Genomic DNA, 14,675 nt, shown 5'->3' with positions numbered 1-14,675 from the left:
ACTTATAATTGAAACTTTCTGATGTTTCAATTTGCAAAGCTTAATGAATGCATATTTAGCACTTATATGGAAGACTCCTTCCTCAACTTGTTGAGTCTTAAGATCATCTCGTTTTTATTTCTTTTGATTTCTTTAATGTAGTAGAATTAGCCACATCTTACTTGTATACACACTTAAACAAAGAAACAACAGCAACAAAAAAATCAGACTGAGCATGGGAAGAGGTCAAAGCATGATATGCTAACTTCCTGGATACTCAGCACCACCTTTTCAACAAGTTATTTAAATCTGCAAGCGTTAACCTCCTCTTCCCCCATTAGTACATGGGAAAAAAGAGATGCAGGTTCTACTATTCATTTTCTGGAATACTTCCTATTGCTTTAAACATGAGAGTATGATCTGATAAGTATTTGCAGGAAAGCCTATTCCACAGTGCAAGAAGGACAGTTTAAAATTATCTATTAAAAATACAGAAATACCAAGGTTTACAGAGCTGTCTGCTACTATTAAATTCACAATCTTCAGAGGGTTGTTCCTAAGAGCTGGATGCAGCACTCCAAGTGGGGTCTCTCCAGAGCAGAGTAGAAGGGCAGAATCCCCTCCCTTGACCTGCTGGGACACTGTTACCGATGCAGCCCAGGGTACAATTGGCTTTCTGGGCTGCAAACACACATTGCCAGGTCATGTCCAGCCTCTCACCCACCAGCACCCCCAAGGCCTTCTCAGCTGCTCTTGATCTGTTCACCCTTCAGCCTGTACAGATACCAGGGATTGCCTTGACCCAGGCGCAGCATCTTGCACTCGATCTTGTGGAACTTTGTGAGATTCCTATGGGCCCACTTCTCCAGCTTTGTCCAGGTCCCTCTGGATGGCATCCCATCCTTCGCATGTGTCAACTGCACTACTTGGCTTGGTGTCACCTGCAAATTTATTGCGGGTGCACTCAATCCCTCTATGTCATTAACTAAGACATTAAACAGCACTGGTCCCATTACTGACCCCGAGGAACACCGAGTCATTGACCACTGTCCTTTGGATGTAACTGTCCATCCATCAAATAGACCACTTGAATTTAGAGAGAACAATGTTATGGGGAACTGTGTCCAGATAAATGACATCGGTAGCCCTCCCCTGGCCCACTGATGTAGTTGCTCCATTACAGAAGGTCACTGGATTGGCAGGACTTGCCCCTGGTGGAGCCGTGCTGGCTGTCCCAAATCACCTCCCTGTCCTCCACATGTCCTAGCACAGCTCCTAGGAGGAGCTGTTCCATGATCTTCCCAGGTATAGCAGCGAGGATGACAGGTTGGTAGTTTCCAGAGTCCTCCTTTCCACTCTTTTTAAAACTTAAGCACAAAGCTTCCCTTTTCCCAGTCATTTGGGACTGCATCTGACTGCCATGACTTTTTGAGTATTATGTAGAGTGGCAAACACTAACAGCACTATAACCCCCCTCTTCTATAAATACATGTTCAGAGATTGAGTTCTGAAATGCATTTTACAAAAGCATCGCTACCAAAACACTACAACTTGCTCTTCTGTGAATTGGAAGGGATTTCAAATCCACAAAAATCATAGCTATTTCCTAATCCTTAAATAATGAACTAACAATCTATCACTTCTCATTCACAGTAACTCATAGATCCCCATATATGTACCTTCTAAAATGTAATTGTCGATCATTATCTGTGCCTAAAATCAAGCTGATGCACGTCTTTAAACTACAGTGACCTACCGACCAACAAAGCTGACCACCTGAAACTGAGATGGAAGTTACACATGAAGAGCACATGGCAGTCAAGGCAGTTAGATGTCCATGATCATAAAGATTCCATTATTTATTCTTGTTTCACATTCAGAGGAACACAGGTACAGCCAAGGCCAATAATGCCACTGCCAACTTAGGAAGTCTATTTCAACAGTCTATATTTAAGAAAGAACATTAAGTGAAGGCTGAATTAATTGTATTCATTATGGTAAGTTTCTCAGGCAAGTGGTAAGAAACAGCTGCTTACAAAGGCTGTTTCCTAAACCAGACAAAATTCCTTATACTCCCACCCACTGGAGGCTTAAATATCAGAATTTTCTTTTGTCAATGCTAATGACAAAATGAAGGAGTTTTGGCATATCTCAAAGACAACCTAATACCTACTACTATGCATACCTTCAAACCTATGGTTTCCAATAAGCACATTTCATCTCCAAGAAGAAAATTCTCACAGTATATGCAGGAAATTCACCAGTTTCATTTCCAAAGATGCTCATTCTAAAACCAAAAGCTTTAATCTATGAGCAGCTCTAAGCATCTAAGGCAAGTCAGACAACATGAACACTGTCAGCACCCTTCTGGATATAGGATGAGGCAAGGGTTTGAAATAGCAAAGAAAGTAAGGTTAATTGATAGCTTATCTCTTATTCTTCATGTGGAAGGACTAGTAAATACTGCCTGAGGCCAAACTGCAAGAGCCTAAGAAAAAAAAAAAACACTCACACAGCTTTTAGTTTTTTGATCATTAGTGAAGTAGTGACAGAAACAAACGAGTGATTTATGGACAGACTACTGGCCCTTTTATTTAGATACCTCTTAAAAATATAGATTTTTTTAGTATTTAGGTGTTCTGCAATCAAGTACTAAAAAAAATATACAAACATCCTACAAAAGAATAGTGGTGGACAAAACGGGGATAATTTCCAAAATACTTTTCTAAAATTTACATAGGATAATCAACAAAAGCCATTTTCATTCATAGCCAATGTTTAGGAAATTTTTCTTACTTCAAATGAAGATGAGCAAGTCTGTACAGATTTGCTTTAAAATATATACATGACTGCTTGGTTTAAATATTAGAATTATTAACTCCTTGATTTTAGTACAGTAAATGACCAAGCACCATACTGAATTACTCAAGCCATCAAATAAAACAAGAGCAATTAGACTTTTGAGAGAAATAAATCAAATCCTCTCTTTTGTATAAAAGATCTATCATTGGTGGTTTCATGCCTTAAAAAACTCAAGAGTCACAAAATCACACATAGGGTTATCTTTTAGCTGTTTCACATGTCACATGTATATATTTAACTCATGCAACAACACACTGCATCTGCTATTTCTTTCAGTATAACTGAGTTGCTCACACAACCAAAAACCACCTTTTCAGCAGTGCATGCCTCTGTAATCACCAGTTAAGTATTTAAAATCTCTCTAGCAAACAAGATATAAAATTATCAGCAACATGTAACAGCATTCTTTTGAACAGAAGCATTTCTACAACAGAGTGACAAGGAAGTATGGAAGTACTGGAGTTAATGACCTTTCACTACCCTTCATCTGGGTACCACTGCTAGTATTGATGACTGACTGCTGATAAGTTATCAGGTGGTAATAAACATGGGGGAGGGGTGAGGGAATGAATACTTGAACGAAACACATTCCTGAAGAACTAACAGGAATGTGAAGGTGAGAAGGGTTTTAAAAAGTTAGTGTGTTTCAATCACACAAACTGTAGCAGTTAGTGAAGGGACCTCACAGCACCAAGAACTTAAACTGAAGTAGATGCTCAGACATAGAAGTACATCCCGGAAAACCTCCACAGAAAATACAAGCAGGCAAGGCTAATGAGAATTAATTCACCACTCAGCAATTTGTGCCTCTGCATATTTCCTCCTAGCATTACACAAATAGTCACTTAATGTATCTGTAATGATTTTCTTTTGTGTAAGTATTCTGCACAGCTCTTCAAGGTACTTCATATACCAATGCATGTAGCATTACTAATTAATAATGTTGTATATTTAATTAATAATACTGTGTACTCAACTATATATATGTGTATATATGTACATACATATATACACATATACATTCGGCAATGAGTACTCCAGGCCAAATAAACACTTTGTTGCACATAATTAAAATCTGACATAGTCAAAAACAAATACATGACAACCCTGCTAGAAATACGTTTTCAATTTTGAATCACACTATGTTTCAGTCTGGTAGTTTTGAAGTATTCTGGGAGGCAGAGATCAACTCAAAGTACCAAAAATTCTCCAGATGTAAGAAACTATTATTTTAACAACTCTCTTCATGAAACTCAGCATTTACATAGCAGCAGTTGATACAAAACCAAACTTTTACTGGAAAGAGGCCAAATTTATTGGAAGCTCAATTTAAATAACCAGACTTTTTACAGGGTTTATAAACTGAAAGTCTGGTATAGGGTGTAGTTTTATACTAGATCAACAGTCAATATAATTAAGAACCAAACACAGACGTCCCAACATAGGACTCCAGTGGTGCTGTGATAAACTGCTACATTTCAAATTAATCAGAATTATTTCATAAACCTTTGCAACTGAAAATCTCCTAAAGATGGAGAAAGGAAGAGCTACCAGGGCTAGGAAAAAGTCTCACATTGAAAAAGTGGTATTTCCTTTTGCATAAGATTTTTAACTTGAAGTTATATTAATATGAAATAATATTCTCTGTAAAAAGAGAATGTTCATTGCTTGGAAAAAAAAAATTAGCAATGAATTCCTAGAAATAGAACTGATTTTTTCTTTAGAACAGCCCCACAAAAACAGTGAAAATAAAATTCAGAAACAGTAACAATGAGAAAGAATACAATAATTCTACTTTATGTACAATTAACTGCATTTGCAAGAGACAAACTGGAAGACTTTAAGACAAAAAACAGATTATTTTTCTCCCCTGTTTGTAAACTCCAACAGGACTTCTGGTTAAGATAATTCCTTCAAAGACTAAAGAAAGACTTTAAAAAATTGAATCAGAACACAAGAAGAGGTGGATGCATTTCCTTTCTAGAAAAACAGGGTAGCAAATTAGTGTGTAATGGCTGTCCTTGTTCATGACAAGAACTTTTAACGTGCAGTGGATCTCCCTGTACTCTGAAAGGATTACAAACACAGCTGCAAGGGTAAAGAACACCGTGTGTTTCCCCATCCTACTGATATTTTGCCCATCAAAAGACTACCAAGTGGAACACAGAAGGCTTGGAAGAGAATTAAGCAATTAATTCACAGGACAAAATACCAAACTGAAGGTTCGCATAGGGGGAAAAATAGAACAACTTGGATCTATACAGAATCTAGGCAGTAAACCTCAATCCACTTTAAAAAATAAAGGTGTACCATCCCTGTTAAACCATATGTTCACTGACTTGCACACAAGACTGATCATTCGCCAGCACACGAGAATTTTTTGATTTCCATTTAGACATTCAAGGACCTTAACAGTGTACAGTTCAGTAAGAAAAAAAACCAAACAAAATTAAATAAACCCAAAATAACCAGCACAGGATGGAGAAATATGGAGAAATGATATTAAGTTTCTCTATACCACTGAACCCCTTCACATCAAATGATTTTTAAAAAACAGTAGACATGCAATCTGTCATTCTCCAACAGCAGTAACAACAAAAGCATTCAAAGTGAAAAAACAATGTTCTTATACTTTATTCTGTATGTTTCTATGGCACAACTATTACTGTTTTGCCAGCTTAGACATGTTCCACAGTAAGCAGCCTATAGCAGAAAAGCAGGTCTAAGAACTAATTAGAACTATACCTGAATGAGTCTCAAAGAAGAGAGTCTAGCTTCTGGATTTCAGCAACGAAACAGTAAAGAAGTGAACATGCATCAGGTATGACAAAAGAACTAATGGTTAATTAATAAAAAAAAATGAAAGACACATGAAGAACACTAAGTTAAATTAGCATGATCTACAATTATCTAGGTATAAACATAGAACAGCCACTTGCATTTACTAGCAGAACACGAAGTCACAGTAGGTTACAACATACGCATGCCAAACCAAACAAAAAGAGCAGCTAACATCATCCTATTGCACACTTAGGACAACTAGCTAAAACCACATGCTAAGCATGCTAAAAAGTACCTTCTAGAAGCTTAGAGCAACAGGTGGTTTTCGAGTCACAGCCTACCATACTGACACTTTGGCCAGAGAAGCTGGATTTGCTTACCTCCTGTAAAAGATCTGCTTGTTCGATGGCTTTAAGGACATTTTTCTTGGAAGTCTCCTGAACTTCCCCTCCTAAAAGGAACTCATCCAGAATGAAATAGGCTTTTTCAAAATTGAAGATGATATCAAGTTCACATACCTAAAAGGAACATCAACCATTATTGCAAAGTGGGAGGATACTCTCACTTGAGGTATACCCTCTCACAAAACTTAATTTGTTCACAGCTTCACCAAACTTTACCAAACCAAGACATCAGGCTAAGGCTGTAACCTTGTAAGGACTGGGGCAACAATAAAAATCAGTCCTTGGAGGGAAAAAAAAATCCTATTTTTTGCTTGAGTTAAAAACAGCAACAGTAACCTCTGAAAAATGCTTTCACTGTTAAAAAGGGTTCCATTCACAGCAGTCTGTAAGACACAGCTCTTCAAGAGGCAACAGAATATTCCCTATAAAGCTCTCTCCTTGGCTGCAGTATGCAAAGGTAGCTTACACAATCTTACAGAAAGATATGAAAATGAATAATCTCACATTTCTTGTTCAGTCTGTGCATTCCATAGTCAGAAGGACTACAAATGAAGGCAGAATGAGCAGCAGTTCTTCTAGGAGTGCTAGTGTACATTACTACAGATGTTTGTGTTTGCTGTCTGGGTAAGCAGATGTCTCTCTTGTCTTTCCTTACCGTTCCTGCTACTTCACAACCAACTGCCTCCTTTGGAAGCAGATGTAAGAAGTGCTCACACTAGAGCAGGGCCAGGAAGAAGAAAAGCTTGCTGCTAAGAGTAAGACTTTATCTGACCCCAAGTGAGACTACTGTGAAATGAAATAAATACAGGCAATTAACACAGGATTAATAATAGTTCTTCTCCAAATCAATAATTTATTTTTATATTTTAACAGTTATAGAAGAGCATCAGTTTAGTTTGGCCAAGCAAGCCACCAAAATATATTAAATGCACCTTTTCAATTACTAATTGGTTATGTTCTTGTAAAAGTGCTGTGGGCAAAAAACAAAATGACAAAATATAAAGAAACTAACTCACACTGCCAAAATACTTGTCAAGAAGTTCTACATAGCGATGAATTATTTCCAGAGTTATTAGTTCATTGTCCTGATCTTCAATAGCACAGCAGAAATACAGGCTTGCATATCTGTAATAACAAAATAATCCTGATGTTAGCATACAAGCATAAGCAAAATGAATGCACTTGAGGAGTATCACATTCTCAGCAGTCCTTCATATTCAAGTTCAGCATATTGTTACTCCAAATCATAACCAAGCAAGTCCTACTAAGGAATGGCTGAAAGACCAGAAGACACACATGTACAAAAGAGATATATCTCCGAGTCAAGCATGACTTCACTCTTTGCCATCCTTCAGCTGACAGAACTAAAATAGCCAAAGAGGTGGTTGGAAAACTAAGTATCTTTGATTTTGTGGCATCATGGGAGAGTTCTGAGATAAGATACTTTCTCTTCTCACCGTAACATCCATACATCAGTATATTAATTAACTGATCCAATGTTAAACTTTCATCATATAAGCTATACACAGATATTAAAAACCATAAAAAATGCCTCAAGAAAGATGAACTGAATTAGCAATTAGGTTTTGGTCTATATAGAGAATTTTAAAAATTCAAGAAACTCCAAAACCAACACCAGTGACATACATCCCAATTACTACTAAGTCAACAGCTCAATTCCTACTAACTGTCCTGGCATCAGACTGATGAGAGGCCATCAAATAGTTTCTAGCAATCCATTTCCATCTAGGAAGACAGGGAATTCTTAACTTCAGCTATAATAGAGTTCCGCTCTAACAAAAAGGCCATCCAATTCTACTGTGCTCTACCATATATTTGTTCAAGTCATGTTTTAAAAAAGCTGATAAAAAACCAAAGAAGGAATGAAAGCTGAAAACCCCATTTAGTCCCTTCTAATGTGCCAAAACCATATGCTTTTCAGTCACACATGGTGCAAACCAGATTTCAAGTACCACCTGTTTTAACTGCTAATTTACATGAACCAGAAACAGCTTTTGTTTGCCTCTTTAGGCCACATAAAGCACTCTCGAGTAGCCAGCCCTACTGAAAAAGAAGTCATTCAGATGTGAGTGCCAAGTTTAAAATGCATATTTTGTTTCCCATACAGAGAAATCCATGCAACTTTTAAACATTACACATACTTTATCAGCTGGGACTTGTCAGACTTTTTGGCTAGAAGTTCTGAAAAAACCCCACTGTATTTTCACTTTATTGAAATTTGTCTCCTAGATGCCTATCCAGTACCATTTATGATCCGAAAACGTCCCCCCTGCTCCCACTCTGCTCTGAATCAAATTGCTATGGCTTCAACACGAAAGATTAATCAGAATAGCTTCTATACAAATCTTTAAACTACTGTAAAATATTACTGCCTATCCTACCCCCAAACATGATGGGGGAAGAGAGGAAGACACCTCCAGTGAAGGACAATACTTTTGTTCCCTCACTCTTTCATCTCTTCACCATGGGGATTCATCAGCTCATCAGAAGTCCCATCTGAGCACAGTTTGTTTGATTTTACGGGGTTCTGTTTATGCCTCACTAATTTTTCAAGGACATTTACAGTCATTGTAGTAGCTCGCAAGATTGAATCTGTATAAGGAACCTAAACTAATTTTAAAAGCATTGGAAAGAAATATTATAAAGAAAAAAAATGCTTTCAAACCTACTGAGGAATTTATAAGTCAAGCTCCATGTTGTATTTCATTGCATCAAAAAAGAGCATTGACACATTATTTCACATTTACACTAATCACCAGCACTCATGCCAAATCCATCTAAACAAGGCTTTCACCACCTTCAGATGAGCAGCACTGATTACGATGAAGTGCAGCTAAACTGTTTCCTTACACTGCTTAAACCCAAGTTGAACCACATACCAGAAGACCTTATCAAATCAAATTTGACTCAAATATTTGAAGTTTATCCACACGGGACAGTTCCTCTGTGCTCTCCTAGTACTTAAAGAGTCTCTCTTGATGCACAGAACTATTTTACAGAAAAAGAAGGGGGGAGGGGAGAGAGAGAGACCAACAAAAAATACTTCCCCAGAAAATGGTCTGCTCTCAGTGTCCTCATTTAAAAGAGAACACAACATACTTTCAGAAGACCATATTTGGCAGCTAGCAAGTAGAATGCACATTCAAGCTCTGCCAACTGCAGTTCTGGAGAAATAAGACCAATAAACAGAAATTACTCAGTGGGTATCAACACAAAATGGAGGCCTAGGTATCTATTATTATATGCAGAGAATATTTTTGTATTTATTTTTTAAGTAGCAACCATGACTAATAGATCGCTACTCAACAAAAAACCCGAAATGCAGATTTAATAAGCCTGAATGGCAAATGGCAGAAGAATTTAAACAAGTCATACCAAAGGGCATGAGCATACTACAAAGGAATGCTTCAGATCCAAATCCTCAGAGGCAATAGTTTATTACAATTTTTTTCCTCTGCAGGAAGGGCTTCAGAAAAAAAGTGTCCACTTATAATCCACAGCAGATACCGGAAGTTCTGCCAAGTGTAGAAGTTTACATGGACAGTATCCACATGAAGACGAGTAGATTACTTGGGCTCAAAAAGATTTCTGTTCTGCAGAAACAGTTTCTTCCTAATGAGCCTGACAGAAACCTTTCATATGCACCCAAATAAAAGGCAAACCCTGATAGAAAAATATATACACAAAAGTAAATGAAGTGCAGTCTGTAAGAAACATTCTGCCTTTTTTTATTCCTACTGCAATTGTGGTCTTTTTTTATCTCATTAAATATTATTAAAATAATCTTCAGACTCAGCTGCTTACTCTCATTTAGGAAAATATTTTATGATAAATGTCCTCCACTTATCAGAAAGGGGTCCAAAACCAGAGAGACCAAAAAAAAGTTTGGACAAAATCACCTGAAAATGCAATAAAGGATTGAAGAACAAAAAGGTAACACAGTGAGTATAAATACTTATGCAAACTGCTGCCTTCAGACAGATGGCCTCAGGATTTTTTTTTTATAGGAAACAAATCCATGTATCTCCCCCCAAGAGTTGCAATAATTCAGTAGTGGGAAGCCTCAAAACAGGCAGGCAATGCTTCAACAGAGTTCTCATCTTCTGCTCTCTGAACAGCCAGGTTCAGTAACTGCTGAGAGATCAGGTCGCTGGAGGCAGAGCACAACTTGCAAATCCTACCAGCTCAGTGGTGTTCCCCTTCTAGATGAGAGAACACCTGCTTGAAGTCATCCCTGGAAGTTTGTCACCAGGTAAACCTGCAAACAAGCCATAAGTCTGTCAGCATCTAAGTCACTTTGCATGTAGATCCTAACTGCAGAAGTTTAAAGCTTACAAAGTTTGGCACCAACAGAACCGAACTCTGAAGGACAACCAGGAGGCAGGTAAGTGCTTAAGGAGCCCAAGAATCTGTGGTTTGCTGATAGTTGACCCAATGAAAACTGGGACCACCAATAAGCTGTGTGTGACAAAAGATCTTTTCATTGTCCCACAACTTTACACATTGCTTTAAAAAACAGGAACTTCTGAGACTCCAGGACAGAGTCTACCAAAACAAAGCACTTTTCCAGTTTCTTATTTCAGCAAGACTATAGCCCCCAGCAGTTTCGAAATAAACAAGAATACTGCTATTTCTCTAAGAAAAAGCTGCTACTTCTTGATAGTGAGGTCCTCCTAGTGCCACACAAACTAGAACCCTGTACAAAGAAGACCTGATCTAATTAAAATTAGCAAGCCCAAGTATCTAATTCACCATAATCATTGAATTCAGCCAGTTTTACAAAGCTACCTGATCAACACCATAGTAATACTTTTAGGAGGTACAACTAGCTGCCAAGTTATATATAAGAAAAAAGAGGGATCATGCCAACGGTTGGGAACATCCCAGTGGCCACATGGCTGTACCTTCAGTTCACAGTACTTTAAGAGGCACAATACCAGCACAATAGGCTCTTTCATAGCTTCTTTCAGTGGAGGGAGGGTAGAAAGAAGGTTTTAAAACTTATTCTGCTGTAAGTCCTTAATATGACCTCTGATTATGGTTATGGCGTGCAAAGCAAAAGACAATTGCCACATCAAGAGCAGCAAAAGCTATGGTAGTTTCATATATTCCAAATACAGTTCCAAACTGACACATAAAAGCAAAGCCACAATCCTCAATCAAATAACTAATCAACAGTAACTAAGTCCCATGAATGCAGTTCACCAAATGCTAACAAAGTAAAATTTATACAAAACAAGTTTTTCTCCAAGTTCTGATTTTGCCTGCAACATACTACACAATGAAAATAACTTATATTGCCAGAAGATAAAATAGTGAACAGAAGAAGTCTTCAAAGAAAAAAAAAATCACATCCTAAGTTCCTTTTTTAGCAGAATTAGAAATGTTAACATTGAACACATTTTTTCTGCCACAGGGGGAAAGCTGCACGAACTTCTACCCTATATGCTCCAAACCAATACGTTACTTTTCAAATGACAAAATGTGAAGAGCAAACACATCAATTGTGTTTGTTAAGTTTCTAATCAGCTGTCTGCAGATGACTCCCCCTCTATTTTCATAAAGTGTAATTGTTGTTGGCTTCCCATATTTCATTTTTTATTTTCCCAGAAAGTCACTTCAAATCTCTGTGCTTCTTGAAGTCAGAAGCTCATGTCCTTTTTTTAATCTTCTGGTGTCTATAAGCCTGAAAAATATCTTCCAAACCAGCTACAGAATACTTATAAGCCAATTCACACACCATGACCAAAACTGGGCACCCCTCCATCTGTGTTTTGTAGTGCTGAAGGAAAAAAATTTAAGACAACAATGACTGAGCCTACGTTGCAACCATTATAAATGCTACAAGTATGAAAGCAAAGGGAAATAAAAGCTACATCACGTACGTTTACATGAATTTTAAGATCTATTTCCTTGAAGATTCAGAAAACACCCTATAAAGGTGAAATGCTACAGAGCAAAGGAGGCTAGTCAAAATAGTCCAGCAGTCTTAATAAATGTTAAGTATCATAAGGAAGCTAAAGCCACTGTCTTGCCAACTTTACATTTTAAGTTCATTTTGTTCTTGCAAAAAGGTACAACGATGAGACCTTGAATATACTTCTAATACTGCCAACTTCTGAGCTGCAATATCTAGGTTCAAGTCTCCTACATGTGAACAATAAACACACTCAAAAAAAAAAAACCAGCACTTAAATTTCAGCAATTTAAGACTCATAACAGAAATAGGCACATACTTTTATAATTTATACTGAAAAACATTTGCACCAGCAGGTTCAGATCCTTCTCAGCAATAGATCAGACAACAACAAATCTTAGCAGAGATCTTCTAAGATGAGATGCTCAAGAGGAATTGGGAGCACCTTTTGCAATTTCACAACCACAGAGTTCCTTCTGGTACGTTTCTCTTTTTGTAGCTGAAAAGGTGGTGGCTAAAAGTCACCCTTTACAAAGAAATCATACTAGTTGGTACTCACCATCTTTAACTATGGTGCAATGATGGGAACAAGTCCCACAAACCTAAGAGCTATTAGTGTTATCAGATACAGAAATTTAAACTATCATCCCTTATACCTAGTCCTTCTGCTGATGTTTTAGTCAAAAAAAAAGTTGAGATGTTCATTAGCTTGGTACAAGCTCATCTTTAGCAGTTTCATAGGCTCTCTGTGCCAGATTGGTCTGCAGAGAGTGAAATAAACTACTGCAGTCAGCTGTGCACACCAGCAGTCCAGCAGACTGCAGTATTTAGACCATTTTTAGCCAGACATAGAAATCTCCAAGCAAATTTCTTCATTCTCCTTGACCATGGGACCCACAACACACCACTGAGATGCAAGAACACCACGAAGTTCAGCAACTCAAACAGTCCTATCCAAATTTCCACCAGCTCCCTAGACACAAAAGGACGTGGCAAGTAGTTACTAACAGCAGTAAACAGGGAGGGAAAGCAGCTATGTGGAATCATCCCCAGAACAGCCACTGCTGTTCAAAGACTGGGTAAGGAAGGAAACAGATTGGCCTATTCATGCCTCATTTTTCTGATTTAGTCCCATGAATGCCCAGCTGAAAAAGCACTTGCAGGCATTATCACTGAAGGAAGCACAGCAAGTGTCTGAACAAGCTTGTCTACATACATGTTCAAGAAGTTTTATGAGGAAATCAAGAGGGAAAAGAAAATGTGTATGCTATCAGCACAGCCTCATGCATTGTTTCTCCTCCTTCCTCCTCATGTTGAATAACTACATGCATTAGATAGACCAGCAATACCCCCACACATGTATTTACACAAACCAATGTATATATGAGAGCAGGACTTAAAACATCTAAACATATTTGATACTACCCATTTGTTGTCCTGGAAAAGAGTTACAAACGCCTCATTTCTGGTCCAGTTCTTTCTGTCCTATCTAAAGGGAATACAACAATATTTACTGTAAGGCACAAATTAACTACCATCTCCATGACAAAAGAAGAATGAGTAAACCTTCTGAAGTTTACAACTAACCAGGAAGAGAGATAACTCAAGGCTTTGTGGCACCACCTTCAGCTGGAAGAGATGCAGCCTACCACATCAGAAGGAGGATTACTGTTATTTCTGGAGAAAAATTATGTTCACACCACTCCATTGTGATATGTTCTAAAGATCAGAAAAAGCTAAAAAATTATTGCCAAATACTCCTAGAAGGGTTAGGGAAAAACTAAAAAATGAAATTATTGCAAAAAAAATTATACAGTACTTCCACCAAAAGAAAACTAGCCATGATTTCTTTCATTATGAAAAATTCCGTTCTGTACTTAGCGAAAAAATAAAAAAATCCAAAAAAACAAACCAGGTACTTTGAAAAATTATTTCCTTATTTCTATGAGCCTTTAAAAGCAAGTTATATTTTCAGGTGATTAACGAAGCCACTGCTTGATGTAAATATTTGCAATATTTTTATCACTTATTACATCTGAACTGTGTACAAACATGAAGCATGTATGTACTGTGTGAACCTAAACAGAGTACCAAGAAGAACTGCCACTTCTTATGAAAGTAGGAGGAAAGCTCATTTCTTTTCTTCAGTACATTTCTAAATGCATGAGTGATTTTCCACACATGAATGATTCCTGCTTGGTTATCAAATTAGATTCAAGGGAAAAGTCAGTCTTCTCTGTAACCAACAGAGGGAAGGAAAAAAAAACCCAACAAAACAAAAACAACCTTCATTATTTTCTTGCTACTTTATACACCGTTTGTAATGTATGGCAATTACAAGGTTAGTGAGACAGAACCACCTTTTGTAGACAATCTTCAGGTCTCTCCATTCCAGGAAGCTGCACATTTTCGGTTTGCGGGCTAATACTGTTTGAACAAGTTCCCTTGTGATTTTCTTCTTTTCTTTGTCAGATAATGGGACATACCACTTCTGGAGTCTCAGTTTCCCCTGGCGACTAAAAAGCAACATAAACTGCATCTGTTGAATTGGAAGGAGGGGAAAAAAGAAAAGCATTAATCTCAGTCTCCGAGTTTCGAAAAGGTCTCTCTTGCGAAAAACCAAACAAGAAGAAAGACGGACATCCAAAACCCTAACTACATTATCTATTTCTATAGCACTGGCAGATGTTACACAAGATTTGGAAGTAGCA

At 37.5% G+C, this 14,675-nt stretch overlaps 1 protein-coding gene across 6 annotated transcripts in view; it reads right to left on the bottom strand.

Annotated features, from left to right (window-relative positions):
* Positions 1–14,675, bottom strand: part of AP1S2 (adaptor related protein complex 1 subunit sigma 2) — a 31,149-nt gene that overhangs the window by 15,496 nt on the left and 978 nt on the right. For 5 of the 6 annotated variants that reach the window (XR_006017587.1, XM_042037396.1, XM_042037382.1 and 2 more), the window contains exons 2-4: positions 14,325–14,503; positions 7,043–7,151; positions 6,003–6,140 (exon numbers count right to left, since the gene is read on the bottom strand). Coding sequence is in view for 5 of the 6 variants with exons in the window: in XM_042037396.1 (XP_041893330.1) it covers positions 6,003–6,140; positions 7,043–7,151; positions 14,325–14,503 (426 nt within the window). In the remaining variant the exon portion in view is untranslated. Of the gene's footprint in view, positions 1–5,586; positions 5,619–6,002; positions 6,141–7,042; positions 7,152–14,324; positions 14,504–14,675 lie in introns of all 6 variants that reach the window. The other variant, XM_042037419.1, reaches the window with a different exon arrangement.

The sequence above is a fragment of the Corvus kubaryi genome, unplaced genomic scaffold (assembly GCF_017639235.1).
Source record: "Corvus kubaryi isolate FWS band 111438036 unplaced genomic scaffold, C.kubaryi_AGA036_p1.0 133, whole genome shotgun sequence".
NCBI lineage: Eukaryota > Metazoa > Chordata > Aves > Passeriformes > Corvidae > Corvus > Corvus kubaryi.
The sequence above is the reverse complement of the archived record's forward strand: the minus strand, read 5'-3'. Positions and strand labels throughout refer to the sequence as shown.